The sequence below is a fragment of the Callorhinchus milii genome, unplaced genomic scaffold, assembly GCF_018977255.1.
Source record: "Callorhinchus milii isolate IMCB2004 unplaced genomic scaffold, IMCB_Cmil_1.0 Scaffold17, whole genome shotgun sequence".
Taxonomy (NCBI): Eukaryota; Metazoa; Chordata; class Chondrichthyes; order Chimaeriformes; family Callorhinchidae; genus Callorhinchus; species Callorhinchus milii.
The window spans coordinates 12,895,773-12,913,658 of NW_024704758.1; the positions used below are offsets into that span (position 1 = coordinate 12,895,773).

Genomic DNA, 17,886 nt, shown 5'->3' on the forward strand with positions numbered 1-17,886 from the left:
TGTTATAACCTGATTCTGTGCGGAGGCAAACTAGTGCTAGTCTCAATGGTCATAATAACCATTCGGTCTAAGCAGTGCTGCTCTTCGACAGGTAAGAACGTTTAAAATTCTTAGTTGGCTACAAACTACCTGGCAGATTTAGAAGCGGTCAGCGGTTGAAAAAAAAATCTAAGAAACAAAAAATCCACCAATCTGACATTGCAGAGCGGTTAATGTTCCAGGTGTGAGTTTGCATTAAAACGTGACCGTTCAGGTGAGGCCTATCTTTTTTTTCAGCGTTCACTGTGCAATTCCAGCCTTTTTGTGCTGCAAATTTCTTTTCCTTTTCGTGTAATAGTACAATTCATTTTCTTCACGTGAGGATGAACGATTCAGGCTGACTGGTAACTCGGTTGTGAGCAATCTCGCCTCTGAGTCGAAAGATTGTGGGTTTAGGCATTTGAGACTTCGAGCTCACAGTCCAGAGCCTGTAAGGTGTTGGGGGAGCTCTGTATCGGCAGTGGTGACAATAACAACATGCATTTATATAGCAACTTCACAGGAGGTATCATCTTGGAGTGCCACTTCACGTCGTGGTATGGCTGTCTTGTTGTTGCACAAATATTAAATAGATAGCAAGAGGCAATCCAATTTTTGTAATAAAGAATCTTGGAATAGATGCTAACTGAACCTTTTTTTCGATAGATGACCTGTACATTCAGCAAGCTGTTATATTCATTGAAGATGCAATACAGGTAAGTTGAGATTTTTTTAGAAACTGTAAAATACATATTGAGAATATATGTTCATGTTGGAATCCAAACTAATTGCATTTTTGAATGGGCTTTAATAACTTTTTATTTGGTTTCAGAAATTGAAGTTGAAAATGTTGTGATTGAATCTTTGGGTCACTTTAGTTGGGATAATTTAGTGGTAACTTAACTATTTTGTAATGTAAAAGAGGAAAAACATTACAAGTTCTTCTGGAACAGGCAATAACCACTCCTTCAGTATATTACTTCCTCATTCAATGTCTTACTTCCTGGTAATCAGCCTTTTGCTTCCTGCTCTGTTACACAAAAGTGTATTGACTTAAGTTATCAGATCAAACTACAACAAAATGACATTTGTAAAGCGGCTTTCTCGACAGGAGGACATTCCAAGGCACTGAACAGTCGGTGATCAGGACCCGAGTGTGGGGTGGGGCTGGGGGCAGGGTGAGGGTTGAACAAGATGCCCAGGTTCCTGACTGGCTTGGTGAGGTGGCGTGTGCATCCGTGGAATGACGCACACTCCACCTCAAAATGATGAAGCCGTATGTAAAGCATAATCTAGTAATGCCGACAGTCAACTTGCTGGGAAGTTCGTTGATGCTGCCCATGCTGATGTGAACTGCTAAGTTGCCTTGTTTAACACCAGTGAACATGTGGAAATTCTGTTTGCTGTTACCTCCTTAAGATTTCCTAAGGTGGGGGAGGAGGTTGTTTAGTTGAGTTAGAAGGAGAAAGGGCAGCGTGAACTAATAAATTCTGGGTTTAGTATGAATTGAACCAACCAAAATCAAAACGATCACAGCTCAACATGTATTCTGAAGCAGATTATACAATAAATATGTCTTGGGCATGTGGAATTAATGACCGAACTTTGATCTGTTCCAACACAGACGCTGATAAAACTATCAATTCTGAATCGTGCTCTAGTTTTATTCAGGCATTACCCGCTGCAGACTATAATCTCTCAAATTTGTACAGAATGGTACTAACTTCCAGCTGTGTCCAAGAGAAAAGCAGCCACTTACTTCATTGTGGGTGTGGGTGTTTTTTTAAAAAAAATCTATTTCTGGAAGCCTTACCAAGTACAGTATTTGCATTCCTAATTGGTTTTGCCAGTCTGAAATGAGGCCAGTGTGTGCGTGCACTAAATTAGAATATGTAAAATACTGAACTTTATTTTCTTACTTGTGCTGCCGGTCTTATGTTCCTGTTTCATTTGTGGGTTTAGAATATCCAAACACACAGTTGTGTATTTGAACCCATTCATATGATTTGAGCCCATGATATGTTGTGCCCCATTTCTTTTCTCATATAAGGTTGTTTCATTGGACAAATGTTTCTTCCAAATAAACTATTCCCCCATTACGAAATAAAATTGGTATGTTTACATAGGTTGGACCTTTGCCAAATCTGATCCCATGAAAATGGAACCTTTCATATGGCAACGCTTTTGTAATGATCTAACTTTTCAGGACTGTTCGCCTTAGATGTGCTGCTCTGACTGGCCTTTTTAATTGCTTTTTTCAGTACCGCTCCATAAATCATCGAGTGGATTCCCAGTCTCTACGACTTTATCGATTTTACATCTCAAAGATTTGTCAATGGTGAGAACATGATCAGCTAATGTCTTATTAGTTGATGAGAGAATCAGCTCTTTCGGATCATTTGATCTCGTCCTTCCAGAATACCCATTGTACAATTGCCAAGTTGTCCTTTTCCCTACGTGTGTTAAACACCTTTCTTAGCAACATTTCATAACATGTTTCACCTGATAAACCTCTGTCATCTGTCACCCCAACTCTTAATTCAACCTGGCTGCTTTGATTGCTGTGTAAAGAAACCTGTTTGTGCTTCCAATTGAGTTGTATGTTCAATGCTGCCCAACTCTGCGTTACAACTTATTCTGTTTTGAATGGAGAATGATTAAGTTGGATTCTTAGACGTAATTAAACACCAGTTTCCTATAAATATTTTGAAGTGTATTTTGTGTGATCCGTTGCTTAATTTTATTGAAAAAGTGCACAATTTTGAGTCCCCTTGCATGAGTTATTGATTCTTATGATTATTATGATGATTATTATTACTTGAAAGTATGCAACAGATTACACTTATTTGCGAGCTCATTGCGGTTTGTATCCACACATAGTTAACTACCTGAATTGGCATTGTGTCTGTTCAGAGGCTCTGGTGAACAGGAACAGACTGTAACGTCCTCCAGGAGGCTACCCTGTGTGAAGGGCATGATATAAATGCAAATTGTTGTTTTCTGTTTCCCCGACTGTTGCAGGTACTGTATTATCAACTGCTCGCAGCATAAACTTCTTTCTTTCTTCTGACAGGATTTTGAACATTGCCATTTTTGTCATCTTGGCTCTGGCCTTCTTTGAAAAGCCTTCGTCCTTGACTGTCACGTCTGATCTCAGATACCGTAAGGTGCTTTGGGAGCCCCCCTGTACCTTGACTGAATGTATTGAAGTGATCTGCTTTCTCCTGTTTGTGACAGATGTAACAATAAAGGTGAGATTAGCAATGCTATATGTTTTTTTTCCAATTTATTTTGAATTAATTTGTTATTGAAAAACTTGCTATCGAATGCTCACAACATTCAAAAAGTGGTTGAATGTTTAACCTGAGAAAAATCTTTCATCAGCGCAATTTCTGCAGATGAAGACAGCAGTGTTTCTGACCCTGTCTTGTCTCCTTGACTATTGTTCATGTATGATGATTTGACCCAGACATTAATCACTGATGGGCTATTAAGGGGTGGGATGAAATGAGAGCCGACATTAACCATTGACTTCTTTTTGATGGGGAAAGGTGGGGGGAGAAGGATCTCAGTCAAACCCGATCTTGTCCTTGCCTGAAATCGTTCTTTGCAACGTTACTCGCTGGATATTGCTAGTAGTAGGAACTCAGGCTGAAGTTTCTTTAATCCCTGCTTAGCTGATGGAGCACAAAGTCAATTATAGCCTCATACTGTGGCCCCTCTTGAGATCAGCCACCTCATCATTGAGTCCGGATCAAATCTGTGGCTTTCCTGGTCTCTCATTACTTTCATATGTGGGAGCACTTACACACTGAACCATGCTGTGAGGGCATTTTAACAGACAAAAAATTCCCATTTCAAACTGAATGCCTTTCTGTTGTTAAAGTTTGCCCTTCATGTAATTTGGCCTTAATGCGATTTTTAATTTTCTTTTTATTTCACAGAGTTATTTAATTGGATGGGAAGAATTTCAGAAAACAAGGTGGTTGATGGCCTATATCGTTGTGCTTACTTTTTCCGTTCTGGATTGGACTGTCTCTATGTGCCTTATCTGCAAGGAGGTAAGGCTGGATACGTAAAGAGTATGTTACCTATTCCCTCTGTTAGTGAGGCAATTGGCACAAATGTAGTCTGGGCCCTGATGGCAATGATGAGATTTTAAGAACTCGTCTTCGTTTTTTGTTAAAGACAATCAGAGTCCGAAGAATTCTGCGACCTTTCTTCCTCCTCCAGAACTCTTCCCTGATGAAGAAGACTTTAAAGTGCCTCAGAAGAACACTTCCAGAAGTAGCAAGGTTACCGCCTTTTTATGAAGCTATTTATTGACATGATGCGGGAATTGCTGTTTGTAGTTTATTGGCAAAAGTTGTATCTGGTTAGGTTCCCACTTGTGTACTTCCAACAGTTTTATTAAGTCTACGTATCTTGGCATAAGCAACGCCTGGTAAAGTAGTTGTGTAAAGGTGGCTATTTCTATAGTTATCGTTGAAGCCGAAAAGAGAAAAAAAAATCCAAAGTCAGAGTTTTGGATAAAATCTCTTTGGACAATTTTGATCTCGTCCTTACACCCTACTATCTTTCTATTCTGGCTTCAGCCCATTTCTTGAATGATTCCAGTGGCCTGGTCTCAATTTCAAATCAACAAGATCTACACATTCATTGTGACCCTTGACAAATGCTGTCTTAGTTCATTAGATTAAACCCGTGGAATAATGATCTTTACACTTTGGTTTTTCATTTTGTTTTTGAAACAGTGTTCTACTGCTTTTAGCTGTTCACGTCCTGCTCTTCACCATCTTCGGCATGCTGTTGTTCGCCAGATCCAAGGTAAAGCTGGTTTGATTCAGGATCGAACAAAAACTTATTTTAAACAATGTTCCGTTTGATATTTTGACTGTTCTTGAACCTCTGCTTTAGTATTGACATTAGTGAAGGTTATATAGTTTTCTCTTGAAATGTCAGTAAGTGCATTTAATCCCTATTTTAGTCATTTTGTTAAGCAAGGGAGCAGTCTTGTGCATATAGGAATTTAGTTCCATTGAGCTCTCTGCTGTTGTGTTGTACTTTTGTGCTAATATATACCCCCTAAGGAAAAACATTGACTCAAAAAAAATGAAAGTGACTTTTTTTTAATTCTTTGATTTTTTTTTTAACGTCTCAAATCTTTTATTTTAGGACAATGAAAAGGATGGAGAATGGAGGATGTATTTTCGGAATTTGCCTGAGTCTTTGACCTCCTTACTGGTGCTGCTAACTACTGCCAACAACCCCGATGGTTTGTCCTATTGCTACCTCTTTCACCGATTCCTCTTTCTGTGCCTGCAGGCTTTCTCAACATGAAAGCATTTCATTATTACACTCGTCAAGACACTGCGTAACCCCAGAACCCTGTTTAGCTTCTCGTCTGAAAAGCAAAAGTGCCAATTTCATTATGACGATGAGAAATGTTGTAACCGTATCATACGATGCGTCCGCACAGAAAAGGACCATTCTGCCCCTTCGAGCCCACACTGACGTTTTTCTCAACATGATCCGTCCCATCTATCCTCACTCTTCTGGTTGCTTCTAACAGCCTTTGATAATCTCTTTTGAGAATATTTATGATGATCAATCAAATCCTTTTGAATTGTCGGCACTTACGGCCACAGTTGGGGAAATAAGCAAGTCAGTATTTTGGCTGACAGAACCCCAAGTGAGCCACATTTATTAGCTTTGATTCAATCAGTATTTGGGTATCAAACTGCAATGCCCCTCTATTTTTCCACTGCTTTAAAAAAAACCTTTTTTTTTGTAACTGTTTTCTTGCAGTAATGATCCCAGCTTATTCAAGAAAGAGAAGCTATGCCTTGTTCTTCATCACCTTCAGTGTTATTGGTAAGATTTCAACCTTTGGTTGCACAGTGAAAATGTCGTTGATATAAAAGGCCTGCCTACCTGCCAACCCCAGCTCCTGCTGTGAACCGACTTCTCGCATGGACTTCTCTGGATGCTGTTCCTAATTGACTGACTTAATGTTTCTGAAAGAGGAGGCTTCTCTGTTCCCAAGCTCTTTTTGAAAGAGAGGCAAATAAATCGTGTAGTTAATGAACAAACGCAGCTAAATGTTTAGTGTGAACCAAATGTTGACAATGCACTTCTTTTTCTCCCCTCAGGAACTTACTTGCTGATGAATTGCCTGACTGCCATTATTTACAAGCAATTTCGTGGTTATTTACTCGTAAGTCATTGTTTCGGATAAAGCTCTCTTTCTTAATGTTTCGAATCATTAAAGAGTTATGAAAAACATCTTATTACATGTTTGTCTATGGAATATGCGACGAGAATGTAACGGGGGGGGGGGGGGGGGTGAGGAAGGGAAGTTGTCTCGATAATTAACCTTTTTTTCAATTGAATGCAAGACATTCATCTCAAAGTATTAAGTTTGAGTTGAGATGTTTTACTTGGTTCACGTTTGGATTGGTGTGTGTTCATTTACCTTCATCCGCTCAAAATCAAGCATACTTGGATTTTTTTTGTTTTCTCCTTCGGACCCGTTCATTTACAGGAAAGCAAAATTGTGGCTTAATTCTAGGATTGTCTTTTTTTAATAAAAAAAACACGTTTGCACACCACCTGCTGGCCACTTACGAATAGCCTCAAGAGCTGGTCCTTTGCTCCTCTCTTGGCTGAGGAGTACTCTAGGTCTGTACGATAGTTTCTTAAAAGGAGAGTTAGTGTTGCAATAGCTTGTATTAGGTCTAACATCTAACAGTGAAAACAACAACAACCACAACAAGATTTGACAATCTTCCAGTCATACATGCATTTTTTTTTAATCAGGTGGCTGTTACCAATTTTGCAAGCTGTTAGATTCTACCTATAAAATCCAGGTAAAATTAGGAAATCTATGTGAAGGCATGAGGTTTCATTATTATCTGCTTCCAATTAGTCATAATTTATTTAACTATTTAGTTCTGTCCGTGCAATTTTATGCGATAAGTGGAAAGGTACGAGAGTGAACCTAACCAAATATGTTTGATCTATCCAGATTTTAAAACAAAAAAAACTTATGGCTGTTTTAATTGAGTTTTTTCCCCCCACCGCCCCCATTCTGCAAAATAAACTTGTGTACTTCAAGCCCATTGTAGTAATCACTGAGCATTCTGTAGAGTCTCCTGTCCCTTATGTTAATATTAGTGCAGGGGCAAGAGGAGATGTATACTGATTAATGAAGGACTTCCACATGCCAGTATTTTTTCCCCCCCCCAATAGTTTTCATTTTCCCTGTAGTGGTACAATGCAGACAGTAAGCCTTTGCACACAGCACATTGCTGTGTGCAAATTGTTTGCTGTGTTTACCTACAAAATACAGTCGCTATAGCTTATAGCGTCTCCTATGAAGTACTTTCAGATCTCTCAATGACGTGATAAAGTATAATAAAAAAAAAGAGTTATTAGGATTATTAAAAACGACTTCTTGTGATCTGTGTCTACAGAGATCTGTTCAGGACACCGTCCTTCGTCGGAGCTTAGGAATTCGAGCAGCTTTTGAGGTGCTTTGCTGCGAGTGTTCAAACAAAGCTGGAGTAAACGGACACATGTAAGTGAATCAATAAAGGCTGATGTTTAATGTGATGGTAAATATCACTGTGCTTGTACAGCGTGCAGAAACCTGCAACGCTCTTATTATACAGCATCTCATGCCCAAATCTTTCTCTACAGATTTGAGTGAATGTCCTCACAAACCAACAACAGTTAAGATGTTACTGTATGATTTTAGCATGGATTTTTCAGCACTTGTTGTGGGTTGTAGTAAATCTTGCATCCTGCTCCTTTACACCATTTGAATTTTCTGTGGATTTCAAGTGCAACCTTTATCAGTGCATTAAACTTGCATGAGGAGCAGCGAGGACGACAGCTGATTTTTTGGGAAACAGACAAATATTTTGAAGAATAATATGCAATTCATTCATTGTATTTCTTTATTTGCTTTTTGCTTTGGTCTCAGTAGAGCTACTGTCAGCACCACTACAGTGCTGGAAGTTTTGCAGAAAGCGGGAATGCCATCCTTCCACAAGCAAGAAATGATCAAGGTAATGGACTGGTCTGCTTTGTGTAGAACTTTATTATTTTGAGTACTTCGAGTCCCATTTTGTTGTTGAATTAGGAAGAAAAGGAGGAGCATTAAATCAAAAATCTTGAATGTTCAAGGATGAATCATTTATCCACGTCCATTTTGTGTTTATTTTTTGGCTATTACTTCTGAACGGGGGAAGAGTTTCTTTCGTGGATTGTGCATTTCCACAAAGGAATTTTTTATTTCTCCATTTATCCCACTCCCCTTCAACCGGGAAGCCAGAAACGTTGAGGCAGAGGACTTGTATCGCCCATTAAATGCACAAGTCAATTCACATTACAGTATATTCCGTGAAGCGCTTTGAGAACGTCTCGAAGACGCGATAAGGAGCTGTATCGAACGCGAGGATGCCGATGAACCGTTCTTGATGAAGGTGCTCGTGTCCCGCCAGTAGAGGATGCTGTTGTAGAAGCGTAAATTCTGTGCCTCCAAATGCGCCAACACCTGGCAGATGTACTTAAAATCCTGGCAACTGCTGTAATCTAGTTAACAATTGACTCGACTGGTTCTCAAAATAATTGCAAACTCTCGGGACAGAGAACAGAGGCCCGGCCGTCTGAGAAGCAAGTGGCCAGTTTTTCCAGGTGAAGAGATTAAAGAATTCTGACTCTGGAATTGAAAGTCTTGCTTGCTCCCCCCTCACCCCGCCTCCCCCCCCCCAAAAAAAAGTCCTGGATTCGGCACATTTATTGCATATTCTTAATCAGTTCTTGTCCTCTGACGATTGTTTTTCTTTTGATGATGATGACGACGATAAACACTCTCTTGCTTTCACAGCAAACAAAGGCATTTACACATGACTGTGTCACAGCCGAGCAATTTCGGAATCTCTTTGATGAATTGCAAAAAGTGAAAATAAAAGAGGTGTGTGTGTGAACCGGCGATATTTAATAACCAATCTTATTCAAATCAACTTTGTTATTTAGATTTCAGGATCATATGGAATTCGCACTTGGGAGGGAGACCTCTGCTTTCATCAATTTCTGTCAAGCGAAAGCCAATCTTTCTCTTGCCTTTTTTTTTGCCCAACTTAAAAAAAAAACACACAAAAAAACAAACAATCTTAGTCTGGATTTATTAGTATGAAAGGTGTTGGCCTGAAGCCTGGGAAATGACCTGATCTATAGATCAGTTATTTTATTCCTTTTGTGCTTGGGACTGTTCCCAGTACAGGTGACGACGCACTTTATTATGTCTACATAGCTGCTGGATTGCAACATGGCTTCATTTTCCAAAAGCTTTTTAATGTGAGCACCTACAGTATGTAGAGAAGCCATCCATCAAACTTAATTGCACTAACCCCAGCAGAACTTCTAAGGCTCTCTGGACTCTGGTGTCAAAGCACGTTGATAAGCATTAGCTGCTGTTTGGCAGTTCTGTATGCTGGAGCCCTCTATTCTGAGGGAAGTGAGCTGTTGCAAGAGGCAGAAACTGTGCAAAGCAGATAAACTTGCACAATAAATCCTGCAATCATGTTGACCGTTCCTTTTCACAGTTTAAAGGGGACATGTTGTGTGCAGAGTTGCCTCATTAGGAGTCCTGTAGCTCAATGGTTAGAGCACTCGCTCGCAAGTGAGAGACCTGGGTTCAATTCCTCACAGGGTGAAACCTTGGGCAAGTTTCCTTACTTCAATCCACGACTGTTTGTGGGACACTGCTGTGCGTAATTGGCTGCTGGTTTCGTCCACTTCAATTCACTTTACAGTATATTTTGTGGAGCGCTTTGAGATGTCTAGAAAACATGAAAACGCAATATCCAATGCAAGTATTATTAAGCCATAAATGGAAAGTGAGTGAACACATATAGTATGTCTGACATTCCTGGTCAGTGTACTGACTTTCTGATTGAAGACCCATCTATTTTGTGTAGAGTGGAGCCTATGGCACTGCATTAAGTTTCATTCCAGTGATGTGAATTGGAACTGTTACCTGTAGCTCACTTGTCTGTTCAGACCAAATCTATGCAGCTTCTGAAATGGTCACTCCTCCAGCCTAATAAAAGATTGCTTCCTTTCTGCCCTTATACATACCCAATACAATTTCTTTCCCTTTCCAATTGATAAGAATTGTGATGGACTGAATAAAAAGACAGCGCTTTAACACCTGCATCTTTGCACCTGCTCTTCTCACTTTAGCACCCGCCAAAGCCAACATATCGGCCCGAATTCCTACAGAAGCTTCAGTTTGTCTTTAGCCATTACTACAGTGACTGTTTTGGAAACCTGATGGTGACCCTGAACCTGGGTTGCATTTTTGTAAGTAGCCGCATTTAGTCGAAACCCTCATGTCTCCCGTAAAACTCTCGATTGGTTCGGCTATTGGAAATCTTGACTTGCTATGTGTAACACCAGGCATATGGAAGTAAGAGGGGACTTAAAAAGTTCCCGATCATTGTAATTTGTGATACCAAAACAACTGCAAATGGAAAAGGGATTTGATCGAGAATTGGACAAGTGTCGGGGGGCCAAATGGATGAGTGTGAGTGAGCTCCAGAGATCAAAGCCTACAAAACATCTTGTGTAGACCAGAAATCTGGAATATACTGCCCCAGAAAGCCATCAAGGAGAAATCAGTCGAGGGATCTAAGGGAGGGATGGATACTTGGGCAAGGTTATCAATAATGTGGGGGGAGGGGATAATGTTTTAGACAATCTGGAATCACATTTCAGTCTAATTAAAAATGACATGTATTGGTGAGAATGACTGTTTTGTGTGCATAGCTGATTTGAACTGTTTTAACAGATTACTCTGGTGCTTGATGCAGAGAAGTCTGTTGATGACCGCGATGAGTTCTATTTGGGGGTAAGCCTTTCCATTCATTATTTGTGGGTTGAGTTTGCCTATAAACACACAGTTGCTACACTCTTCCGTAAGTCCTGTGAAGCGCTGTGAAAAGTTTTGGTGATGTATTAAGGTCCTATATCAAATGCAGTGAATATTATTATTGCAATGGTTTCTTTTGTTATTGACTGAAATAGTTTATTTTTAAAAAAAATATGTTCTTTATTTTCTAGATTGGAAATAATTTATTTGTCCTCTACTATATGTTGGAAATGGCTCTGAAAATCTTTGCTTATGGCGTTAAAGGTTACATCTCGTACAATAGCAATAAAATCGATGGATTATTAACTGTAATACTGGTGGTAAGTTTATGTTGCTAGAAAACGCTGGCTTTTAACATGCTTCTGGGTGTTCGCACAGTAAAATAACCTTGTGGTGCTCAAGACTCCATATTTGTGGAGTCCTGTAGTGAATTGATTTGAGCACTCACCGTGCAAGTTTCCTTACTCCACTCTGTTTATCAAACAATAAGCAGGACCTCTGTTGTTAGTCGATTGGCTGATTGGTATTCCGGGGGTGATAATCCTTTTAAAATAAATAATAGTAATTTGGACACTCAATCCACGACTATCTATGGATCACTGCTGTGCACAATTGATTGCTGGGTTTTGCCCATAAAATGTATAGTTGATTCACTTTTACAGTAATATTCTGTGAAGAACTTGAGATGTCTCGAAGACATGATAAATGCACGGATTATTAGGAATTATTATTGTTTGTTTGATTCCCCCTGGAACATTTAGCTTATGCCTCTGGTATTTAGAGGAGGTGGTAGCATTCACGTCCATTCACCTTGTACCTGGGTCAGAAGATTGTGGGTTCCACCCCCACATTAGGAATTTGAAATCGGAGTCTAGGCTGACCATCTGTGCAGGGGATGTGCTGAATTGTTGGGGTTGCTGTCCTTCACCCGAGATCGGAATCTGATTTCCGCACCTTTACATTTGTGCCCCTCACTGATCTCATGTTAAAATGAAATTAATTGTCTGAAATGTTATTGTCTTAAAATATTGAATAGGATTAATACCAACAACTGTTCAAATAAATTGCGATTGTTGTTTTTAACTTTCAGGTTCTGCAAGTCTCATCCATTGTACACTACGGATTTCCTCATCAAGGGTGGTAAGTATTTGACCCTTGTAGACTTTTTGTCGTTGTCGTCGTTATTATTGTGGGCCTATTTAAACTGCAATTTTGCACTTTGACTTGATGTGATTTTGAGCTCTGGCTGCCCAGTTGTAATATTGGAAACTGTTTAAATATTGCACACAACCTGAACCATTGATCGCTTCTTAACAGCAGCACTGAGGCTTGTAATTGCTCATACAGGGGAGACCCTATATAATGGCTTTCAGTACTGTGCTTCCGTGCTTAAGAGGTGGGTAGTTAATGTGCCCTGAAATTGTGGCACACTAATTCAAATAATCTCGATTCCAAAAACCACATGCGTGAGGGATTTAAGGACCCGTTCTAGTTACCTTCTTCTCTTGGTTTGTTTTAAGGTTTCATGGCACCCTGGACTTTCCATATTGAACGAGCGAAACGAATGGGAGGGTTGGGTTCTCACTGTTTCAGGTCCTTTTTCGTCTTCTGCGTACGTGGCTGGACCTTTATAAAGGTGTCTCCATTTGGGCAGAAACCAGGTGGTATTTTGCATCACTGAGGATGTATCGCAGGAATTGTTTTGCAAGTGGCTGATAATCAGCCAGATTCAAATCTTTGGCAAGAATAGAAGTCTCTCTATAGGTGCTCAGTGGTGTGGTGTAGCATTATAGCAATCCACTTCAGCTGCAAGTTACTCTTTAATCCACGACTGTTTGTGGGACACTGCTGTGTGCAATTGGCTGCTGAGTTTTTGCCACAAATATACAGTCAATTCACTCTACAGTATATTCTGTGAAGCTCTTTGAGACGTCTCGTAGCTGTGATCAGGTGCTACATCAAATGCAAGTATTATTGTTATTAATGCTCGTTAATTGCGGGTTCTTTCAACCTGCACATTGACTACTCACAGTTGGACAGTGAAGTGAACATTTTTTTTTTTCCCTTTGCAGGAATCCTGAATTAAACGGCTGTCTCTCTCTGTGGGAAACCGCTCGCTTGGCTAACATGCTGATTATTTTTCGATTCATTTGGATAATTTCAAACACCAAGGTGGGTGATGCCAGATTCCCTCAAGTTCGTTCCATGGAATTTTACCTGGCCAGAATTTCCGATAATGTGTAAAGGATCTTTTGAGCCCCTTTTGACTGTGAATTAGGTCCTTGTTTTATTTCCTTCCTTTCTTCTTATTACAAATCTGTCTTGATCACAGTGAAATGCTGTGAGATCCTCGAAAGGGGCTCAGCATATAAATGTATGTATATAAATGTGAAGGATTTCTCAAGTTTTTCTTTTGTAATTTAAAACAAAATACTGGGGTGAATTATGACTCTGTGGATATCTTGATCTGTTCTGATGACCTTTCTCCATCTTCCAGTTGATTGGGGTGGTAACAGGGAGTTTGTTTGCTCTTGTAAAGAATCTCCAAGCTTTTGTTGGAATCCTTGTGGTAAGTAGCAGATCATTTTTTTCCCTTCTAAAGCCTGTTGCTGTATTAGAGATGTAAACAGCTTAGTCTTCAAGGTTCACGAAGCACAAGGGGTTCTTCAATTGGCCTTGGTTTCTCTGAGCTAGGGAGGGGAAAGTCAACTAAGATTTCCAGGCCTGACTGCAAGTGTGTGTGGACTTTGGATGAGGACAAAATTGGGTTGGGCTTTGAGGAAAATTAAGTCAAATGGCTTCAGGAGAGAAGATGAGGGTAGGGAAGGAAATGGTTGGAAGAAAGGCCCCATTTATACCAAGGTTTAAAGGATGGATGGTTGTTTGTTTCTGACCTACCTTTATCCCTCTATGTTTTAGGTTGCCTATTATGTTTTTGCGATTGTTGGTATAATATTGTTTAAAGACAAAATCCCACCTCCTCCAACTCGTAACTCGACAAACGCAAGGTAAGCTTCAGTCTGGGATGTAAACGCAACTTTGCTCTCAGTCACTCCGTGGCTGTTTGTGGGACATTCCTGTGCACAAATTGACTACCAAGTTTCTCCCACAAAGTTCACAGTTGCACCACTTTATAGTATAACCTTTAAAATTCTCGATGTGATAAGGCACTGTATCAAATGCTAAGGCTTGATGCATTTGTTGTGCCAAACATTAGCACACTGAAATGTTGATGAGGAGTTTCCTGATGGACAAAGGACATCCCATGGTACAGTGTAAAGTCCGACACAACATAAAATGGGATTTTTAAATCGCTTTGTGCTGAGTTAATAATTGGTTTGATCCAATTACTGCTGTATTCTATTAATGATGCTGTAAATGGCATTTCACTTGATTTGCAGTTTAATTGAAAGCTTTTTCCTGGAGAATGTGACATGTGGCACCTATGAGCAGATGCAGTATTGGCCCAACAACTTCGATGACTTTGCTGTAAGTTCTTTGCTTTTTTTAAAAAAGGAACCAAGGCAAACTTTGGGCAAGACCATAAAATGTTTTGAGGTTGAAATAATGGGATCCCTTTGTGATGTGAAGAATCCTTGTTGATTGTCCCTTGTTCCTTGGCAGGCTGCGTTGGTCACTCTGTGGGATCTCATGGTGGTAAATAACTGGCAAGTCTTCTTGGATGTTTTCTCTCGATACACAACTCCGTAAGTGAAGGCTTTTGGGTAAAACCTCTGTACCGTTGGTTTATGTAGTTGGTTTTGTATTGAGCACCTGCTCTTTGAAAGTACATCCAGTAATAAGTGGAATGTGGGATAGTCCAGGGCTCCTGACCTCTGTAGAGTTAATCCCATTGCCTGAGAACTAAAGTCATTGCTGTTCAGGGGTGACTCTTGACAGCAAATAGTCCACGGACTGATAGTACAAGCAATCTGAATACAGATTAATGGTTGGATTTAAGAACAAGATAACTGTTCAATAATCTACACTTCTGTGATCAATACTGCTTACGGCTATCTGACAAAAATGCCAACAAACAACCACAAAGAAACTAATTTTATGGCACTCTTACTAATGCTCATTTTGTTTTGTTGACTGCTAATAGCTTCACCAATTGTGTTCTTCTGTGTTTGGGAATGCTATTCACTGCATGGTTGGTAATGATGGCATCATGTTTACTGTCCAAAGTTAATCTTTTTAATCTTCCAGGTGGTCAAAGCTCTACTTTGTATTTTGGTGGCTGGTGTCCTCAGTCATTTGGGTGAACATCTTTGTGGCATTGATGCTTGAGGTCAGTGTGCCGTTTAGAAATTCAAAGGAAAGAAAAAAACAATTTACTGTTTGGATTCTTTTATTTGTGCATTTGGTATTTCAGAGAAAGTGATCTCAATAGATATGGGGCTACAGATACATAAAACTTTAAAGGTGGGAGTGCAGGAAGGAAAATACCTTTTTAAAAAGTCGAATGGATTTGGGGTTTTACACATGGGAAATTGTATTTAAAAAAAATCAAATAAGCAGGAGATGTTAAATTAGCCTTCTCACTGTACTTTTTGTGAACAGAACTTTCTTCACAAGTGGGGTCAAAGCTTCCATTCATCTGTTTCCGAACAAGAATCAGAATATCGGATGACTGTGGAGGATATGTTCAGGTGAGTTTTATTGTCTGCCTTACGCGGAGCACCAACTTAGCTGATGCACTTCAGAGGTGTTCCGCAGATCTCTACATTTTAAATGAAGTACCACTTCTTAATTAGCATTTTCCTGACTTTTCTATAAACGCGTGAAGTGCAATGAAAGCTTGAGTATTTCAGTACTTTGTAAACACTATCTGAAGGCCATACATTCTGGTTTCGCACAAAAAGTCACCAGGATTGCTACAGCTGTGAGCTTTGAATTCTTGTAACTGCTGTAATGATGACGTGTCTGAAATAATATATCGAATTAATCAACAGAGATGATTTAAAGGAACCAACTGAGGAAGAATTGATGGAGAAATTGCAACAGCATCCACACCTCCACCTACCCCGAGGACCCACGTAAATTGTACCTCAGTCAGAATTGAGTAACCGGAGACTATTTGTTTCCTTGCCGAGGCCTTTGAGAGTCAGAATCCACTGAACTAGGTATAAATACTCGATTGGTGATCACTAAGGTTGGCAATTGGTATTTGAGAAAGAAATCCCTTGAACAACAATACTGTAAATTGCTCAGGCTTACTGGTAGAATGGAAAAGCCTTTACTACATACTGCAGTGCTACATACTGCACATGAATGCTTTTTTACTAAAAAAAATATTCTGTTACCTTGTTTTAAAATCGTGTTCTGTGTCCAGCTTGTAATTACCACTTTTTTTCGGACACCAACGTGTTTTGACTTAAATGGGTGAAGGGGAGGGAAGAAATGCATGAACTGTTCGTCATAAAGGGTTTAGAGCTGTAGTTTTTGATGGATTTAAACCCACATCTACTTGGGTTACATTTGTGCAATACCACATTTATCCCTCATTTCCTCTGGGTCTTTCACACTTTCAGAGACGTTCTGTGACATATTCACTCTATAACTGGCATCTCAACTCTGGGAACACTGTAGTTTACTGTTCGTCTGCAAAATTGTCCTTCAATCACCCATTAACGCACGTATGCACCTCGCTTCAAACACTTAATAGTTTGTAGCCGACAGATAATTTTAAGGCAAAATTTGACATTTGGAAATTATTAAGCGAATCAAGTTTCTTAGTGAATGTGATTTGGAAAATGTACATTAAATGTGATATTTTTCTAATATTTGTAGTTTTAAATTTGTGTTGGTCACTCACATTTTCAAACCCGCTTATGATGTGAATAAGGCTAACTATATATTTTTTTACATGGACACTGTTGCCACACTCTATAGGCTGTGACCTATGGCCTCTCCAGTGTTTTTAACGAGATTGCTGTCTACATTCAGTTTTTCATTAATACCACAGATGGTGTTTTTTTATATAAAATGAAGTTTCCCAAATTTATCAGGAATTGCACTTCCAAACAAATGGTTGTAAAATAGTGTTTAAAAGCATTTAATCTGTTATAATTTTAACCTCTTCACCCTGCCCAGAGTTCACTCAAACTTGTGTCCTTTATCTGGTCCAGAGATGGGTACAGTAATGTTCCTTTACTATGGTGCATTATAATGCACTCGCTGGACACTTCATGTATCAATACTGCTCTAAACTTCAGTTTTTATTTCATTTACACTTTGGATCTTTTTACACTTGGCTCAATCTCTGGCCTGCGATCTCGCCAGTTAATTGTTGTATGTGTGTGTGTGTATATATATATATACATGTATTAAAAACAAATTCATGTTTTGCATGATGATGCAGTTTTAACTGAAAATATCCTTGAGTTAGATTTTCCAAATAAGCAGTTTTTAATTTTTATTATGTTGTGACCTGCACTTTACTTGTAGAATTCATGATGTAGTAGCTTGATAGAACTTCTGATGTGCACTTTTATCAGATTCCTATTGCATTTTTTTGTACAATAAACTTGAATGTTTAAATCTTGGGAGCGATCCACTTTCCGAAGACTTTTGAGGACTTCATAGTAATTATTGTAAATCTCTTTGAGACGTTTCAATTTGTTGAGACGTTTTTAGTGTGATGAGATGTTATAAAAATGTATTTTTTTTTTCTTCCTGTATTAAAGTTTGAAAACATTACAGGTTTTTTGCTTGGAAGTTGTGTGAATTTTAACGTCCTGACTGTTGAAGTAATAACGTTCCTGCAAGCTCAGGTTAACAAAATTAACTAATTCGAGGCCAATTTGACAATTACTCTGGAATATACTCAGGTTTATTGAGATCAGGTGTTAACCGTTGGGTTTATTGATATCAGTGTTAAGGACCCGATGGGACTGAAGCAGGATTGGAGTATAAAAACATGAGCA

General features: G+C 39.2%; 1 protein-coding gene across 1 annotated transcript in view; it reads left to right on the plus strand.

Annotated features, from left to right (window-relative positions):
• tpcn2 (two pore segment channel 2) overlaps nt 1–17,659 on the plus strand; it is a 20,568-nt gene extending 2,909 nt beyond the window's left edge. Inside the window, exons 3-26 of the mRNA XM_042341476.1 lie at nt 685–734; nt 2,280–2,356; nt 3,092–3,269; nt 3,963–4,079; nt 4,207–4,313; nt 4,773–4,845; nt 5,194–5,293; nt 5,827–5,892; nt 6,171–6,235; nt 7,494–7,597; nt 8,006–8,090; nt 8,912–8,998; nt 10,270–10,389; nt 10,877–10,936; nt 11,149–11,277; nt 12,048–12,097; nt 13,030–13,129; nt 13,455–13,526; nt 13,877–13,965; nt 14,359–14,446; nt 14,582–14,664; nt 15,167–15,248; nt 15,521–15,609; nt 15,913–17,659. Of these exons, the coding sequence (XP_042197410.1) occupies nt 685–734; nt 2,280–2,356; nt 3,092–3,269; nt 3,963–4,079; nt 4,207–4,313; nt 4,773–4,845; nt 5,194–5,293; nt 5,827–5,892; nt 6,171–6,235; nt 7,494–7,597; nt 8,006–8,090; nt 8,912–8,998; nt 10,270–10,389; nt 10,877–10,936; nt 11,149–11,277; nt 12,048–12,097; nt 13,030–13,129; nt 13,455–13,526; nt 13,877–13,965; nt 14,359–14,446; nt 14,582–14,664; nt 15,167–15,248; nt 15,521–15,609; nt 15,913–16,000 (2,159 nt within the window). The 3' untranslated portion in view covers nt 16,001–17,659. The remainder of the gene's footprint in view (nt 1–684; nt 735–2,279; nt 2,357–3,091; nt 3,270–3,962; nt 4,080–4,206; nt 4,314–4,772; nt 4,846–5,193; nt 5,294–5,826; nt 5,893–6,170; nt 6,236–7,493; nt 7,598–8,005; nt 8,091–8,911; nt 8,999–10,269; nt 10,390–10,876; nt 10,937–11,148; nt 11,278–12,047; nt 12,098–13,029; nt 13,130–13,454; nt 13,527–13,876; nt 13,966–14,358; nt 14,447–14,581; nt 14,665–15,166; nt 15,249–15,520; nt 15,610–15,912) is intronic.
• The last annotated feature ends 227 nt before the right edge of the window (nt 17,660–17,886 follow it).